At 41.0% G+C, this 19,649-nt stretch overlaps 1 protein-coding gene across 1 annotated transcript in view; it reads right to left on the bottom strand.

The window, feature by feature from the left end:
- Positions 1-15,426, bottom strand: part of CBLN4 (cerebellin 4 precursor) — a 434,996-nt gene extending 419,570 nt beyond the window's left edge. Inside the window, exon 1 of the mRNA XM_078650479.1 lies at positions 14,811-15,426. Within this exon, the coding sequence (XP_078506605.1) occupies positions 14,811-15,107 (297 nt within the window). The 5' untranslated portion in view covers positions 15,108-15,426. The remainder of the gene's footprint in view (positions 1-14,810) is intronic.
- Between the last annotated feature and the right edge of the window lie 4,223 nt (positions 15,427-19,649).

The raw sequence follows: 19,649 nt of genomic DNA, 5'->3' as shown, positions 1-19,649 counted from the left end.
AAATATAGATCAATGTAAAATTGATGTTGTAAATATGGATCAGAACAGAAATTCAAGAAGACCCCCAGAACAGGTTAATACAACGCCAAAAGTGTCAGATCAAACTGATAAAGTGCCAGTTCAGAATTTTATTAAAATTAATGCAATTGAAAAACATGATGAAATGTTTGGTATATCTGGAATTAATATTCCTGATCATGTAAATTCATCAAATGATTTAAAAGAGTCCATGAAAATTATGGAAACAGAGATAGTCTCTGTGCTGGGAAAGGATGAAATTAATTCCGCAATTTTAAAGGTCCCATTAACTGAAAAAGTTTATTCTATTGTACTTGAGATTGAATTAGTAGGGATTGCAACCAGGCAAGGAACAGAGATGACTTCAGTTCTGGTAAGCGAGAAGTCTGACATTGACCTGATTGATTTGACACAGCCTGACGAGTCAAAATTATGCTTAAATGAAAAAGAAACTGAGATAAATGAGCTAAATAAAGAGTTACAAATACAGCGACAGGTGATGGTTCAGCAGATTGAGATGGCTTCATTGCCATTGCAAATTATTGTTAATGAACAGACAGAGAAAACAGATACAGGATTAATTAAAGAACAAGAAAACAGTCCACAAAGATTAAATGCACTCCCAGAATGTTGGAATAAAATTGATGTTCTTTTGAGTGAAGACATCAAAGTAAAGGATGCAATTGATCAACAGATTGAAACATTGACTTCTGCAGGTTCGCTTTTCAGAAATGCAAATTTAATTAAAAGGTTGATTGATGATATTCAATTGGCAGAAAGGTTTGCTGTCGTGATATGTACAGCATACAAAATGAATGATGAACATGCTTTGAGTTCACTAATACTAACATCTGTAGTTGAAACATGGCAGGTGGTCAAAGACTTACAAGATGAAGCAACTCATGAGGAGAAAAACACATGGTTGAGAAACACATGGTTGAGTGCAGATTTTAGACAGCGAGATGAGGATGAGATTTGGATACACAAAGATGACAGAGTAGTTTTACCAAATAGCATGATTACTGATATGGACAGAATGTACCATAAAATTACAGAATTTCTTTACCAGAGGTGTCTGACATATCAGCAAGTGAACACAATTAAGAGAATAATTGTGGGAATAGAAACAGAATTACAGGAGAGTGGTTCATTGACCAGATTACAAATGGATTTCTGTGAGATGTCACTGCATTACAAACTGTGCTACATTTTTGTGATTATCTGTTTGATTACAAAATGGGTTGAGAAATTTCAGATGCGACATGATGATGAAATTACTGTTGCAAAGTTATCAGATGGCAAAAGACATATTGGAAACAGATTGTTCCATTGTGCAGATAAAGTAGAATTTTCAGATGTTGAGGAGCATGAGGATGTTACTATAAAAGACAGAGATGCAAAAATGTGCCTAGCTGCAGGTACAAAGTGGACAGATATTCTTCCACTTGTTTTGATGTTTCTGAGAAACACTACTGATAAAAAGACAGATTTTAGTCCACGTAATATTGTGATGGACAAGGTCATGAGACAAACATTTATACCAGAGAAAAGAATAATGCCTATCAATGATAGCATCAATTTGGAGAATTTCAGGAATTTATCAGATGAAATGATTTCTGTGTTTGATGAAGATGAAACTGAAGTACAAACAAGAGAAAAAGAGCAAGTACTTGAATTGTTACCAGGTAAAAGGAACAGGAAAAAGGTTCGTCTAAAAAGAAATTCTCTAGTGCCAAGGTGGCAGAAAAGGAGGCTAGTCAGTCTTGTCACAACAAATGCAGAGAAGTGCAAAAGACTGAAGAGGTGGATTGACACTGGCCATACTTTTCGTGTAACTACACCTGAAAATCCTGATGAGAATAGTGTCACAATTGTTGATTCAGATTCTGAAGAAGAGCCTGAAGAGAATCCAGATCTTGAAGATCGACAAGTTGGTCGATATCTGGAGAACATGAATAGAAAACAAGCCTTGATTGAAGAAGACTTGAAAGTTGTGACTGAAGACTCAGAAAATGATGGAGATCTGCTAGAAAAAGAAGCAGAAGAAGAATGTGATCAGATTGTGATTCAAGACCAGGAGAGTATTGAAAAGCAGAAAAGTAGCTCTGAAAGCAGGAACAAGAATTCTGAAACTGGGAAGTTGAAGGTAATTGAAGAAGAAGATGAATTGCCAAGTACCAGCTACAAAGATGACGTTCCTAACGGAGTGAAGTTGCTGAGTAAAGAAGTACCTGAGTCCAGAATGAAAATGTCTGACACTGAAACTGATGAGAGTGATGAAGATTCTCAAATAAGAAAATTCAGAAAAGGAGCTTGGAGAACAGAATGTAATGTGACCAAGCAAAAGAAGAAATTACTAAGAAAAAGTGATAACTGGCCAGATGAAATTGAAGGCCTAAAATTCAAATTGAGATACAGATCAAAGAAACAGATTGATGAAAAAAGTGAGGCAGGAAAGAAAATGGAAGTGATACCTGTAATGGATTGCAGTCAGGAAGAGATTGAAAACAAAAGTGACAATGATTGAAGTACATACCTGTTAAATTTTAGGTATTCTGTTTTTGGCATAAGGCTGAAGAAAATGTGTTAGATGACACAAGGTCGAAGAAATACTGTTAGCTGAAAAATTAATTTGTGACATTAGGTCGAAGAAAAAACTGTTAGAAGGTTTGAAGAGTATATAAAAAAAAAATTAACAAAAAAATTGAAAAAGGGGGGTGTTAGAAATTTTTAGAAAATTTAGGTAAAATTTTTAAATTTTTTGTTTTATTTTTCTTTGCAAGCTTAATGCAAATATAATTCTGCTTTGATTAATTTAGGTTACTTTTCCTTTAGAAATTAACAAAGAGAAGTTTAAGGTCAATATGACAAGCAAGATACTGACATTTTATTAGTTATAGTTTTTGCAACACTTTTATTGAAGCTTAGTTGTATGTTACACAAGAGAAAGAAATAGAACTGGAGGGGTTTCTTAAAACTCAATATGAGAATTGTAGATAAACTGATGAGATAAGTCTTTAGAAATACTAACACAGGTGAAATTGAATCATGTTCATCTTAGATAAAATCTTTGCTAAAATATTGGGTGGTGGTGTGGTGATTTGTTAATCACCAGATGAGGGAGTTGATGGAGCGGGATAGAAAACGGAAATCTGTTTAAACCCGTGAAGTCACACTTCCATAAATAAATTAATAATGCTAACAATTTGTGCTGTGTGTGCTAATTCAACCTAGTTTAAAGTTACATTACATTACAGAACACGTGGGAAATTAACATGTGTGCTCATAAATGTGCATTATGTTGCATTCTTATGTATGTAGAAAATAATAAATTAATCTTGTCTATTGTCATGTCATAACTAATAGCAGCTGTTTTTAAAATAATGGCATGTGCTTATTTTGCTTCCCTTGTCTATGTGATGTCATTTCTACTATTCTAGGTGCACATAAGGTTTTATGGATTTATGAAGACTGGTAGATATAAAATGCTGCTTTATTTGTGCTTTACTGCTAGGTAATTTAGACTAATGGGTTAATTATTAGCAATGATGGGAGGCAACAGAACAAACTGTATTTCTTTCATTAATTATTCTTTGTGTTTGTTTATATAATAGTTTTACAAGTGAAGCTTAGAGATGACTGCAAGAAAATAATACACTTTTAAAAGTGGCGCAGGGACAGTGGCGCAGAAAATTGAGGCTTTCTGAAAGAGGCCTAATGATGAAAATGGCTCAAGTGAAAATAATTCTGAAAGGATGGAAAAGGCCTCTGAGCTTTTATTTTGAAAGGTTTTGGATTGAACTGCTAAAAAGATGACTTTTTTGGAGAAATTTGCTAACGTTTGCTAACGTGCCACGGGAGTTCAGAGCTGACTAGCTCAAGGTTAAAAGGAAGCTGTCGCTACAAAATGTAGCAGCCTAAGGAGAAGCTGCCAAGACTTCTAAATGAACAATGGACTAGTGAATTTGCCCGGGCATGTAAGAAGGAGGTGTCACAGTTTACTGTGGTACGAGGTGGCTCAGCCAATGGAGAACTAGAATTCGTCTGCTGGAATGTGAAAAATAGTTAGGTCAGCTAAAATTAGGGTATAAGAATAGGTTCAGAGAACACATAGTTGGCTTACGCTCGAGAAATCTGGAGGACGATGTTATGCTGATGGACTTTACACGTAAGGACAGGAGTTTTTATTAATTACTTTATTACTAGGTGATGAGGGTAGAGACAGAGATATAGTTAGGATTTTGGAAATGCTTAATTTTACTTATTCCTGCTAATGAATAATAATTCTTGATTTATGCTCTTTTTATTAATACTGAATAAATCTTTCTTTATGACATTTTCTAATGCTTGTTTAATAAAATACCAAAACCTAAGTTTTCCTAGATGTGTTTAAAATAAACTTTCTAAAATGACAAGCTGGTCTTGATTATTGCAGATAGTTTAAACAACTATATTTAGATCTTATCGCCTCATGATTCAAGCGCTCTATTGTTGTTATGGGCCTAGTGTTGTAGTGTAAGTTTTGTGGTAGTAAATAGTGTCATTTGTGAAATATTTTGGTGAGAGCGCTGGATCAATGACTGTTCTGTTTGTGTGCTGCACCCTTAAAGTTAGAAGAGGGTCCCATTTTAATTGAGTGTTAAAGAGAATCACAAAACAGCAAAAACGTGATACTTTATCAACCAGATGTCCTTTCATAAAAAAGGTTTTTAATCTGGTTGTTTTGGAACGCATACCATTATATAGAATTTCTTGTAATTTACTTTCAGGTCCAAAGAGGACATGAAGTCTGCAAAACCATTGGGGACTTTCTGCAGACTATTTGCTGTCCTTGCTGGAAGGGCACCATTGTCTTCATAAAAGAGCGTGGGAAAAAATTGTTTCACATTCTCGGATATTCTAGTTTGTTTTGCAGCAAATATGCCTACAGACCATTTATGTAGGCAAGGAACAAGAAAAGGGCCAGGATGCATCCCCGGCGAACACCCTCAGTTGAAACTGAGTGTGTGCTTTCACCGTCAGGCCATAATGTATTTGGACCATGGCATTCTAGGGTAGTCTCCAAAGGAGAGTAACCAGGGGTTCCTCCACACCCACATTCCCCATCATATTATACAATTTCCCACAATTAACAGTGACAAACGCACTCGACAAGTTCCTAAAGGCCTATTGTAATGAGCACTTCATGGAATTGGTGTACTTGCTAAAAATGTACGAGAATTTGAGACACTGCTCAACCGTCCCCAATCCTTATCTAAAACCAAATAGGGCCTTTGCAAATATATTGTTTTCAAAGGCCCACCCTGCCAACCCTACTAAAAACCCTGCCTTAATCCTTGGGCATTGCATCAATTAAAGAAATTGGCTAGTAGCATACTAGATCGTTTCTATCACCTTTTTTAAAGATTGGCACCACACTAGCCTCTTTCAAGGATGTGGGAGTGGGGCAAATATAGCAGCCCTAAAGATATTAGTGAGCATTGGAGCCCACAGGGTGATATTACTTTTAAAAAGATTAAGAGGGGTTCCAAATGGTCCAGGCGCTTTCTTACATTTATACAGACTGATAGCTGCCTCCATCTCCTTCACTGAAATTGATTGGCCAAACTAAGATACCTGTTCTATGTCTTTAAGCAAATCGATATCACTTTCCTCATAATCAATCACCTTGTTAAAATATTTAAAAATATGTGAACAGTGTGAGACCCATACTGTCCCTGGGATCAAAAAGTCAATTTTATGAGAAGGACCCTCTGATAGAAAATGTGCAAATGACAATATCCCAAAATTCCTTTGTGTCTCTCAAAATGCCGGCGGTGAATAAATCAGAATAAGCTTTATTTCAGGAATAAACTACGGCGTTATCATTTTTCCGTACGGCAATAACTGTATCCTTAATTCTTGGGACAGCATTAAGAGCTACCTATAGCTGTTTATGAGCTTTAGTACATGCACTATCAAACCACCGGAAAGAAAGGACAATAGATGTAGGATGTTTGGCTGTCAGCCTGGATGATATGGCTAGGCTTAGTAATTAGGGCAACAAAGGTACCCTCAGCTGACCAGCATCTATTGATTAAATGAAAAATATTTCCTCATAATTTTTGCTTCAAAGGCCTGTGTGTCAACCTTCTTCCATTTTAACCTAAGGGTTGTTCGAACTATGCTAAGTTGGAATACCTCTAAGTTTCGAGTCCACTGACCCATATACTCACTGGCGTAACGAGAAGTGAGGGGGCCTCCCTGCTCGGTACTTAGAGGGCCCCCCTCCGGGCTCACTCAGGAGCTCTTCGGCCAGAGTGCAGTGCTGAGGAGGCCCCTTTGAGCTAGAAGCCCCCCCGCACCACAGGGGCTGCGGGGGCCTGAATTACGCCCCTGCATATTTTATGTTTAAGTGGGCTACTAAGCGGTTGTGGTCACTAGCACAGTTCGGGGTTACCCGAAAATCAATAAGCAGACTGCTTTAATTATTAGTCAATTAAATTTCTGACTCACTGACGTATTTTCTTACGTATGATGCATGAAGCTTTGCGCTTTGCTGTGTGCTTTTATGATTTTATAAATTGAATAAAGTTTTATGACTGACTGACTTTCTCACAGATATCGACTGAGCCCTATTTTCATCTCCTTACCTTGAAAAATAAAAACACTGATCGATTTTGCAAAAGAAACTGTAAAATCATTAAGATAATCCATGCCAGCGATGCAGTGCTTATTTGGATTTTATGTTTTACTTCATATTGCATCACCTAAGAGCATTTGCTGTTTCATAGTTGTGTTTATGTATTTTTTATTCTTGTATACTGAGTCACCTCTAGATTTCAGGGTGAGTTCACATCGTGGGTGAGTGTTCATGATAGGACACAATTGAGAGCTCTGATATCGAATCTGAAGTCAGTTTACATTTCTGGTAGCACCTGTCAGTGAATCATAAAGGTGTTCATACTACGTTGTCATCCAAATCTTAGCCCCTCGGCAGAGCACATAGATCCATAGTCACATATGTTTATTCTAATTGAAATTACCATTTTATGTCATAGTGTGTAAATAAAGTGGTGTTGAAACATCAAAAGCCCCAAGGGTAATTAAAATGCTGTCTATAATTAAGGAATGGGACATGTAACAATGCACGTGTTACAACGCGTGTCATTACAACATGAAATCCATTACAACGCATGTCGTCCAACCCATGCCACCAAGTCATCTCAGATATCTTTAAGCCTGCATAGCAACCTCTGGGAGTCAGGCCAGGGAAATGGCAGACCATGCATCAGCCCCTGTCCTACTCAAACCAGCGTCACCCGACTATCACTTGTATTCAATTGACTGTTGGCACAACCTACCCAAACTTCCTGTGCCTTAAGCCCAATCCACTATTTCACAGTGTTGACTGCCTGGCCAAACATTTGGTTCTCATTACACAGGGGGCAACCCAAGTAACCCTACGGTATCTGGGTAAAATACAAGATTCAATAAAGCAAATGATGCCTAGAAAATAATAAACAATAAATTAAAGGATAGAGCTCAATGAATGATCCCCTAATTTAATCACACAAAATACATTTCTGTGTCTTCTATTCATCTACAACCAAAACCAACCCAGAGATAGTTACAAAAACAAGCTTTTTAATGTATTTAACCATTTTCTTCAAAAGTGAATATAGGTAAATTGTTCTTATTTTTCAAAACATATATATATACACAACAAATACATATATATATATATATATATATACAACAAATATACTCAATACAAACACAAAAATATACACACACTATTTACATTGTTGACAAACTAACATATATATTTAGATCTTTATATATCATAGCCCTTATTTTTCAAAAGAAGGATGCTTCAAAAATTATATTACAAAAGGCATTCCTTCGAAAAGAAGATCACCACAAGAATACTGGAGCAGAGAGGTATATTATTTAGACCTCTGTTATTTATGTACTCCTTCTAATTGAATTTTAAAGTTCTTGATTTTTAAATGGTGTCTTCAAAACAAATGTGGACGGGTTTCAGTCCTATCATTTTCTGGCCTCATCAGGACCAGGGAATATATGGCTTGGCAGTTCGGGCTGGACTGTTCCCATGAGGCACAGGGTCAAGGCTGATTTGCATATGGCCATGTTTGAACTGGGTGGGTGTGGAGTGAAAGAGAGCGATGGATTTAGGCCCAGATCTCTGTACTGGGGTGAATGTATGACATTGTTCTGCATTCTGTCCATCAATTGTTGTTTGTACCTTCTTGTCTGCAGCATCAAATCCTGTTCAGCAGCCCTTCGCTAAAGGGGTATCCAACCTCCTGGAACTGCCTTTGGCTGTAGCCTCCTGCCTCGTCCTGCTGGTGATTTTCAACTTACAAACAAAGGACTACGTACGAACAAGGAAATCTTCACTGTGACTTGGTCCAGTGGCTCCTGATGACAACGCTCTCTCCTCAGACACAGTCTGCAGCCATGCCCCGCTGAACCTTTCTTCTCAGAAGCTATTTCTTTAACATTCTTCTAAGTTTGAAGGTAAGTGCTCAAGGGGCTCAATCTGCTTCTTGTATCTAACACTTGTTTCAATGCTGTTGGCCATGTTTTTTTACTTAGACCTGGTCTTGTGCATCTAGGTGTCCATGGTTGGTGCTTTGATCTTTTAAGTATTAGTTTGTACTAAAACCTTTAAAACAAATAACTATTGCCCTCCTGATTGGATATTTGTCATTTTGGTGTCAAATAATGTATTAATATGTACTCTATTTTTCTGTAATTGGTGTGGAATATGTCTTGCATTGCGTTTTCACATTATTACTGCCTGTGTGCTGCATATTTACTTTATGCATTGCCTCTAACTTAAGCCTGACTGCTTTTTGTGCCAAGCTACCAAGGATTAAGCACAGGTTAATTTTGTGATTTTTTTGTGGTTTACCTTGCCATGGATTGTGGCTGATGCCTGGCCAAGGCTCACACTCCAGTCAACTAACAAACAAATTCCTCACACTTGCCCTGCCCTAAATAGGGCCAGGCAAACTACACTTGAGCTGATGGTCCTGAATAGTCTTAAAGAAAACAAAAGTTATTTTAAAAACTGTCAATTCTGGTAAAAGAAAGACCCTGCTCTTCCTTTTCGTCTCCTAATATACTTTTGGACGTTCTAAAATGGGATGTGTTCTTATCGCACATAACCCGCAGCACTTGGTGTGTATGGCATACAACCGAACACCATTAGCAGCAAGTCCTGATGGCATGGAGCTAGATGCTTGGTCTGGTTGGAGCCATGCTCTGTGCCCATCACCCACTATGCATGATCAGATGCCATGCACTACAGTTAAAGAAACTAAATGCAGGGCAGAGCTAGAGGCCATGCTTTGAGATCAAAACCTCACTTTGAGCAGTGGCTTGTGAGGTATTGAGGGTATAGTCCATTAGGCCACTCATTGTTCCCTAAACTTGGTCATAGACTGGGCATGCACGTTTTAAGGGTTACTGGTCAGATGCAAGGCGTTCTCTAAACTCAGACCCTACCAGCCACATCTGAAGGCGTTTTCGAGATTTTTCATAGTGAATGGGATTTGAATGGCGAGTGACGTTAGAGGTGAAGTCATCTCCTCAACAGCCCATTGTAAATGGCAAAAAGAATATACAGTGCCACTGGTTGGGTGAAAGGCATGCCCTTACTTCAGACTGTACTAGTCATAGCTGAAAGCCTTTTAGAGATGTTTTCATAGTGAATAGGGTTTGATTGAAGAGCGAGGTGAGTTCATCTCCTTGACAGAGAGACCACTGTACAGGCCGAAGGCAGTGTCCCGTGGACTCCAGAGCTAAAACATTATTTACAGGGCACGGCCATAAAGCCCTCCATATGATCATCCAGACTCATTGCAGGTATTACATTTTCAGGGCATAGGATTGGGTCCAGGGTGCACAGCATATCCATAGCCCTCATCCAAACACAACAACTTACTTCATAGTGCCATGAGTTGTATGCAACAGGTTACTGGTGCATGGTGCTGGGAAAAGGGTGTGGCCAGTTGACACATCATCCACAATAAGACCACTATGCACAGTTGATGGCGGTGCACAGCTAGTTCAGTTGGCACGGGACTGGACAATGGCTGCGGCTTGAAGCCAAAATCAGATTCCACTACATATAGCAAATCAATGCCCAGCAGTAATTTTTTTCCTTTGACCAGTGCGTCATTCCAAAGTGCATCAAACTTGCTGACAATCATTTCAAATGTAGTCTTTGATTATTTACAATAATAGAACATAGGCTTTTAAAAACAAACACACACACATGTAAACTCTCTAAAAAAAAGTAACTTGAAAGGATGTCACAGTTAGAATGCAAAAGTCTAAAAATTAAGAAATAAGCTGTCTTATTTTTTGTAATCAAAGCAACAATATTGACCCCAAAGAACTGCCTCTGAACTTGCATATAACTGCACATGTAATGCCATTACTGGTGTCTTTGCTGACCTGACATATCTCATCATGATTGACATCATCAATCACATCACAGAATTTATGCTGCAAGTGCAGAGCCAGTCACACTGCGCTCAACCCCAGCAGTGTAGGGCTGAATGCCATGCACAGTGCCTTATTACTACTAGGGGTAAGGTGCAGAACTTTGCTGAGCTTGTTGTACCCTGCCTTCAACTTTATGATTGGATAGTCCTAGAACCTGGAAGTCAATGGGCATGGCTGAAGGCCTTGCTCAGTATGTTGTGATACTTGGCTAGCACAGGACTCAGCTGAAATCCAGGTCTTATGACCAACCCAGATGTGCACAGCCAAAGGTACTGCAATGTGGGTTATGTCTACACTGAGACGTGGCACATGCCAGACAGAACACCGGGCCCTGCACCCAGTCTCTGATGTACACAGTGTATGGATGTGAGGCCTGGCCCAAGGGCAGCCATTTCACCCCCTATTGTGCAATGCCAAAGGTCATTGGCAGCTCATTAAACCTAAATGGGGGCTGGGTAGAGGGCCTTGCTGGAGGTCAGGTCCTCCTCCCAGAGTCTTCTTCGCAGAAAAAAATACTGTGTCTAACTGGTTTGGTGAAGAATGATGACACTGTCATGATAAATATTGCACAATCCTTCAACAGAATTCCCCTATTCCCTCAATAAGAATGAAACAGTATGGATAATTTAAAGTATTGGACTGATCAAAAGAGATCAATTTGTTTGCCTTTTATCTTTAAAGGACCTTATGGTGCTTCTCTAATAGTTTACAGCTAAGAGTTATTAAAAATGTTTCTTCACTATTTTATTCATATCATGTTGTATCTGCCAAGCAGTGTCGACTCTTATGAATCATGGACCACTCTAATTATTCAATTACATTTTTGTTATAAAACTTGCTACTGAAAATAAATAAATCTTTCAAACAAAGTCGAGTTATTTCCGTCTCAAACCATGATGTCTTTGCGTATAAATATTTGATAAACATCCAATGCACGCTCTTGATTGATAATCTATGTTAGGCTTGTCGTTACAGCCTTGGGGCCTTATTTATGAAGGCCTTGCGTGGCCGATGTGCCACTTTTAAAATTGGAAAAGGTGACGCACCGGCGGCGCAAGGCCTTCATAAATAAGGCCCTTGGTATGCAAAGAAGACTTTGTTCAAACAGTGGTCGCAAAGTGGGCACCAGCGTTTTGTGAATTAACTATGATTTTGGGAACTAACCTAGGTACTATTAAGTTGGTTCACAAATTCACCATTCACAGGGGGTTGTATAAGGACATCCCTTATAATAAAATAAGTGGGCAGTTTGCAGTTTGCAACTCCGATTGATTGACTACAAACACAGGAGCAGTGGAGTGCAAAGGACAGAAAACCAACATTCGTGTTTAAATTCCCAAATAGGAAACTTTTTTTTTATAGTAGCCTGAGTTCTTTAAAAGAACCAGTGCTATTTAAAAAAAATAACTTTCCCCTTTAGAAAAACATCAGGGAGAGCAAGCAGTGAACCTGTGGACCACCTCCACTATGGCACCTAAGGATGCCAATATGATTCTCAATGGGTATGAAGTCCTGTAGGGACCCCCGCACACACACTTTGCAAATCAGTTACTATCTCCTTTGAAGAGTCTTTAACTGGTCAATGGTTTATGACTGAAAATGTTATCCCAAACTATTGATACATGCTATTCCGAATCAGAATTGGAAAGAAGCACACATTCTGCACCTCTTCCAAATTACAGTTTGTATGGGTCTTAAAACCCATTTAACTAGTCTGAAAAACTGTTTCAACTAATAACATTAGTTTTAAACATCCCCAAACGCGGTAAGATACTAGCACTTTATTCAGAGGAGTACCTTTGATTGTGTTTGATGTAAATCTGTTCAGTAGTCTTTTAGAATTTGATCAGTATTTGCTGCAGTGGAGAAGATCATAATATATGGTAGTCAATATTCATAACACAACTTCTTTGAACCCACTTCTTATCTCCCACCCGGATGACTGCACAAAACTTGACCTGCTGAATTCCATTAACAAAAAAAATGAGTACTTTCTAGTGTAAATGATTGCATGGAAAACAAACCTTCATCTTCCATAAGGCACACATTGGTAAATAAAATACATATGCAGGGGAATATTACTAAGAGGGCTCAATGTCCCACTGTGCACCACTGCTCTCCTTTAACTTAGTATGTTAGGCACAGACAAGGACAGTGCACCCTCTACAGTGAATGCGCTGATCACAGTGCAGGGGTAGAGTTCGTGTTTGCACCGTGAACAGGTCATTTGGGAATGGTGGACAAGCTGGGAAACCTGCCTGTCTGCATTTCCCTGTAGGGGGGAATTCTGCCATCACTTTCAAACAACGTGGGTAACGTTCCCTCTACGTGCTGTAATGATAGCACAGCACCCACCTACAAGGGTGCCGAGGTTTTTTTTTGGAACCACTGTTACTCCCTCCGAATCAGTGTGCCTCCAGATAGCTTCAATGGCATTGGCACAATGGCAACGGGTTCCCTCATTTGCATGAGGCCACATCTGCATGCAAAGGAGAAAATGCCCCCTTGTAAGTGTGCTTGCACTTATTTTGTGAAGCCACAGTCCATAGTACAGAATGTTTTTTGCAAGTGTATGCAGACCCTTCTCTAGTACCAGAGTGCTAGAGGGAGAGGTGTGGCACAGTGGCCAGAGCGGCTGACTGGAGCAAGGAGTTCGATCTCGGCCATTCCCGGCATCAGCGGAAGCCCAGCTTAGCATCATGTGACTGAGCAATAGCTCACTTAATCTCCCCGACTGCCCCCCCCCCCCAGCGCCTAGAAACCTTAAGAGGTGATATGTTTGTGCTTTAAAAGTATGGATTACATTACATTACCCCAGGAGCACAAACAACAGGTATACTTTGCCATTGTGTCATTGGGGTACTTTGTACCCTGCGGCCCAGGCAGGGTAAACATGGAGTTTGATTAAAAATGCTCAAATTTTAGGAAAGATCGTTCACGAGTACATTGACCTGCACCTAGTGCACAATGCTAACGAGCACCCCATTAACTAGGGTCCGCATTAGTTGCAGCTGATCACAAGTATCATCATCTTCATCGCTATCCTCAGCTATGTATAACGCACACATAACCCTGGGGCGGTCAAGTGCAAGAAACATGAATGGAAAACTCACTCCTGTAACGGAAAGGTGCCTTGAGTGCCTGAGCTCCCACGTGGCTGGCGAACAGTCACGCAGTGGCAGTTACCTACCTTCCTTCGAATGTGCAGCAGTTAAGTTTATTGACGGGGCACCTATAATGAGGGATTGTACATCCACTAGGTGCCACCAACCCCCTCATGTCCCTGGGCAAAGGCGGGGGATGGTGAGACAAAGTGCCAGTGCAAATTAACCCAGCGCTGCCCATCTATCAGCCGGTTTTCTCTGCAGCTGTTCCCGCCCTTGCTGACTTCTACAGCAGCTCGGGGTCACAGTAGAAGTCCATCGAAAATCGAGGTTTCTTGGCTACACTCTACGTCCCCAAGATCAAGCAAACCAGACATTCACAAGTAAGGTCTGCAACCCAGACACGTCCATCTGACATTTCATCCAATGGCGCATGTTGTGCAATGGGACATGAGGGAAGACAGCAGCGATTTCCCTCGTTTGCACTTGGGTTGCTTCCTTCCAAATGAGAGGTTTCCACTTAGTGATGCACTGTCAGGGGCGTAGCTACCAGAAGAGCAGCAGGTGCAGTGGCACCGGGGTCCTATGGTTTGAGCTCCCCACTTAACGAACAGTATTGCTTGTTTTAACTACCAAACCAGGAGTGGGGGTATTTTCCTTGTTTACATTAAAGTCCATTGAACTCTTAAATGCCAATGCGAATTGTCACCTGTCACATAATCTTCATCAATACATTGAATACCATAGAAGTGGATGGAAGGATTCACATGCAATATCGGTGAGCTCCTGTCTAAAAATAATAAGAAAATAATGTAATAAAGATGTCCGTTCTTTCTTCTGCGTCAGGCAGATTGTAAGTATCATGGTTCCCCCGGGACATGGAGTCACCATGTGAACCTTTACAAAATCAATGTCTCTCTTTATGGCCCGATTTATAACAGCAGCAGAAAAAAAATACATTAAAGAGCAGCTCATAGCAACCTGTTGCTTGAAAAACGTCTGCTATTTGCTGCCATTGGAAATGTAAATGAATTTAAGAGTTTTCAAGCATTTTATGCAGATAGTGAGTTTCAGACATGTGCACATACTTAGATATTTGACTCTGACCTAACAATACTCCACATTGTTTTTAAAAGCGCAAACGTGTCCACGAACTGTGATTTTTACCTGGTCGAAGTAGATGATGCGGGTTTTGTTGCTCATCTCGGACGGCTCGTGGTTCGTGCTCCGGACCGCTGAAAAGGCCACCTTGGAGTTCGCGGCGCGCACCGAGATCCCCAGGGGAGACGACGAGGACCCCTTGGAGTCCGAGGTGGGGTTGGAGTCACACACCACCAGGCACTTGCCCTCCAGGACTATGGGCTCGGTGTCATTCTGCGCACAGACGCGGAAAGTTGGAAACGTGAGAGCCATCAGCACTGTGGGGACCACGGACAGCACCCTGCGTGCGCCCATGGCGAACATCAGCAGCGCGCGCGCTTCGGAGCCCGGGAATCTCCCTCCACACGGAGCTGCTGTGAGGAGCGCTCAGCCAGCAGCACAGTCACTCTTCCAGCGCCCCGCACGCTCTCTGGTGATCACGAAGAATCTATTCTTCACCTTTTCTCTCAAAAATCAACGCTCTCTGGCCTCTCCCGTCCCCAAAACATCCAAATGCCCCAAAGGTAAATTACTGCTGAGCGGGACAGCAAAGAAATAAAACATTAGGCGCTTCCATGATTCCCTCAAGCAGTAACTGCTCCCTACGAGCTAGATAGAGTCTGGCGAAGCTCTCTAATGAGCAGTGAGGTAGCGGCTAAAGTCTAAGAAGTGCCGAGAGCCTGTGCTGACAAGAAACAAATCATACCTCCTGCCCAAATCCCCCGCTGATTGGTGCCTTAGCAAAGTGATGCTGCCTCAAATGATTTATGCACATGCGGTAATACGAGATTATGTTATAATCTCAGGGATAAGTATTTCCACGAGAATATTTATTTTTACAAGACAGAGATCAATCGCTTACTTAAAAAAGACATGAGTGAATGCAAATTTGATGGAACTTCATCAACATGTTTTTTAAACATACCGGTGCTTTGTATTTATATTGAATTAATATCAAACAGAAGCAGAAATCGAGCATTTCGATATTGACATTTCTAGAAGCTGACAAGTGATGGCGGATGTATTAATTGTGCGTCTTGCATATTTACAAACTCAGTTTAAAATTCACGCACGATGCAGGTGAGGTAAGTGTGATATTTATTGGCCATACATTAAATACGCATTTATAAACCATTAGAAGATTGGCTTCGCAACAAGTTTTGTAACAAAAGTAAAACTGAAAACCTCCCGAAGAATAGCAACCCGTGTGCTTTGCTGCAGAGCACTGCCAAGTGGAACTTCTTGGTAGTGCCTTTCCATTTAAAAGGGTTTCTGTAGCAAGCTAATGTACTTTTTGTATAACATTTCCAATTCCATTGTTAGAAAAAGTTTTTTTCATGAGAGCGCATTTTTTAAGACTACTTCAGTTTAGTGTATTATTTTTTGTGCACTTCAAAGCCACAGATCCAGTTTCTAATCCAAACAGAAAATGTAGCTACAATAGCTAGAATTCCAAAAAGCAAAAGGGCAATCAAGGATTATGTTCCAGCACAAAACAATCCTGCCTGTAATGCAGGCACCCTTGTGTGTGAGGGTTCTAGGCCTCCATGTATCATGGCGCAAGGATTCCTGCGTTGGTGCTAAGCAGCAAACACTGCAGAGCAGTAGTGAGAACGCCTCAGCACGACTCATCCTGGACATCCCCCGACACAGCCACATCGCCGGACACCTAAGAGACCTGCACTGGCTCCCCGTCAGCAAGAGAATCACGTTCAGACTCCTCACCCACGCACACAAAGCTCTCCACAACCAAGGCCCCAGATACCTCAACGACCGCCTGACCTTCTACGCTCCCACCCGCCAGCTACGTTCGACCAACCACGCCCTCACCGTTGTTCCTCGCATCCGAAGAACCACAACGGGAGGAAGATCCTTCTCCTACCTTGCTGCCAAGACGTGGAACTCCCTCCCCATCCACCTCCGCCTGACCCAAGACCACCTCTCCTTCAGGAAGCAACTCAGGACCTGGCTGTTCGAGCAGTAGCAGACCCCCCCCCCCCCCCCCCAGCGCCTTGAGACCCTCCGGGTGAGTAGCGCGCTATACAACTGCTTGATTGATTGATTGATTGATATCTGAGTAGATATAGTGCATTTATGCTTTTTCCGGTTCAGGCAATGCAGCTCAGCATGTTGCATTGCTACACTGAAAGTAAATCTGGACCCCAAATGTCACTAACACTTAAATTTAACATACACCAAGGGGAACTTATTGGGTTCCTTCTTTGATTAGAAACTCTCATTTAAAAGCCAAAACAATGCAATTTCATTTTCCTCTTTTTTTGGTTTTCACCTTTTAGGAATAAATCTGTTCCTGCCAAGTGAACACCAAGCTAAAATGTTTGCTACTTGGTTGTTTTCTCATATCCACTGCTGGAGTAATCTTCATTTGGACCTCCTGGAGGCACAAATTACAATGTCTAGAGGGCTCAAAACTTTGCAGATGCAAAAGTCGACTGGTGACAGTATATGATTGTGTATCATTAGCACACAAAGCATGACATTGTTTTTTAGTTGCCAATGGGGCAGTTTTACGGCCCTCTTCCTACTGCATAAAGTCTTCTTTGGACTTCATTGTTCCTGCTTCTGGTCAACAGCTCTTGATGTGTTGAAAAAAGTGCAGAGATGCAGAGTTTACCCACTGGTGCTGATGAATGCCAGCACTGAAGAATACAAAGGTGCCTAGAATTGATTCCACCTCATGCACCTTTCTTTAACAACCCACCACTTCATGTCTCGTAATCTCACACTTGCAGGTTATTTTTTATCTCTTTTTCACTGGTTTTGTACCTTATGGACCTGACCATCTCTGCAGGGTCACCTCCAAACCTTTTGCCTGCATATGGGTCAGGGTTCATTGCAAATACAAAGTAGGACATGTGGGCTTAATGTTCGGTAGTGAAAAACTTCACAATTCCAGTTTCATATTGAAATATTTGCTTAATTCAAACATTGATTGCATTCATTCTCCTCTGCGAATGTTGTGTAATAGTGTTTTTTGGCAGCATTGTTCAGACGTACATACACTGATACAGCATGCAGTGGTACTTTACTATTCAAAAGTGTTTTTTTCGTCTGAAAACTGTTAGCTGTCATTTTTTGTCCATACCCACTTTACACAACATTCGCAGAGGAGAATGGATGCAATCAATGTTTGAATTAAGCAAATATTTAAATATGGTATAAACTTCTTACCCTGTTTTTTCACATTTGTTCTTATACAGATTGCTGTAAGCTCGCCAAACCGTAAGTACATGGTCTGGCTTTCAGCTGAGTCTGGGACGGGTGCGCCTTAGCGTGCGCATACCTCTCAGTTCATTGCACATTGGTCCTGACGAAAACCTACTAATTTGTCTAAAGGTTGAAACATGTTGACCATATTCACTTAGCACTGATACTTTCTGGTCACATTACGCCAGGATAAGTATCCCATTCGTATCTTTTAACCGTGTCACATGACCCTACAATAAATTGAATAAGAGTACATGTTGAACACCTTTTTAAAAAATCACTAAATCACTCCTGTCACAATCCACAAAAAAGTAGCTCCGCTGCAGTTGCTGGTGTCGCAGCACACCTGAGTGACACTCGGTCACTCAGGTGGACCCCGATGATGAAGCATGTCACCAACCAGGTTGGTGAGTGAGGGGTTTTTATAAAAAAAGATTTCTTTCTTAATCTGCATCCTTTCTCCCGCCTTTGTAATCACTGGGACCATGTGTCCTGGGGATACTCCTCTCTTTGTTTTTGAAAATATAGCCCTAGGGGATAAGGGATATTACCCTACTTTGAATACCCTCCCTCTCGCTTTGTTTATTACTACCTTATTAATAACCCTGGGCAGAGTTCGTGGAGTTGGGCTACGTGCAACTCCGCCAAGTATAAAAAAAACTCCACCGTGCTACGCGGACCTCCAGAAGTGGCGGAGTTCCATAGAAAAATGCCGTTTGTGTTGATAGCCCAGTGCGGATGCTTGTCCACACTGTGCAATCATAGAGAACAGCACTTAGCACAGTACAAGCGGTCCCTTATTTCCCTTTTCTGCAGTTCGAGTAGATTTCTTCTCGAGCGGCAGCTTTCTCAACACGAACAAGCACTTTCTCATCACGAGCGGTCGCGAGCATACGCGACCACTCGCAATGACAAACCTGACCACCCCGTGTTGAGAAATCTCGCCGGGATGGTTTTTTTCCACGCTCGCGCTCACCAACTTGATGTTGACAATCGCGAACAAGGAAAAATCTTGCCGGGTGGTTGATTTTCCGCGATCGCTAACTTGACGTTGACGATCACAAGCGGAGAAAAAAACTCTTCGAGCTCCACGTAGTGCGGAGTGCGGGAATCTCCACAAACTCCGCGAGCGGAGCATAGTTCACCGCTCACGCTTACCTATTATATTTAATAAGTGCTAACTTTGGTTTGAAAGCTGGTAGAAATATGCTGTTTGGTTTCAAATTAATTATCATTTAAAATCGTATTTAAAGGTAAAGTTGAATTGCAAGTCATAATTCTGAAAATGTCACTTTCAGAAATGGCATATTCTTGTCCTAATCATTTGTGCATTCTGCCAGTGTCCTAGGTCACCTAACTATGAATGACTGTTCAGCTGGTCTCTGTGCATTCTTCCCAGACAGTGACACAAAGGGGGTTAGGTGTGGACACCATGGGCCATTCTACCCGGATGGTTGTAAGTAGAGCTGTTTCCTGCATCGCTTGCACTTCCAAGGGGCTTGCCTTCAGCACTGACAAAGGAAGTTTTTGCCATTTGTTTGTCACCCCAGACTTCTCAGGGCTTTGACATAGGATGGAAAAACTTTAAAGAGCAGATGTGGGGCTAGGATAGGATGTTCCCCCGCAGATAAAGGCTGG

This window comes from Lissotriton helveticus, chromosome 7 (assembly GCF_964261635.1).
Source record: "Lissotriton helveticus chromosome 7, aLisHel1.1, whole genome shotgun sequence".
Classification (NCBI taxonomy): domain Eukaryota; kingdom Metazoa; phylum Chordata; class Amphibia; order Caudata; family Salamandridae; genus Lissotriton; species Lissotriton helveticus.
The sequence above is the reverse complement of the archived record's forward strand: the minus strand, read 5'-3'. Positions and strand labels throughout refer to the sequence as shown.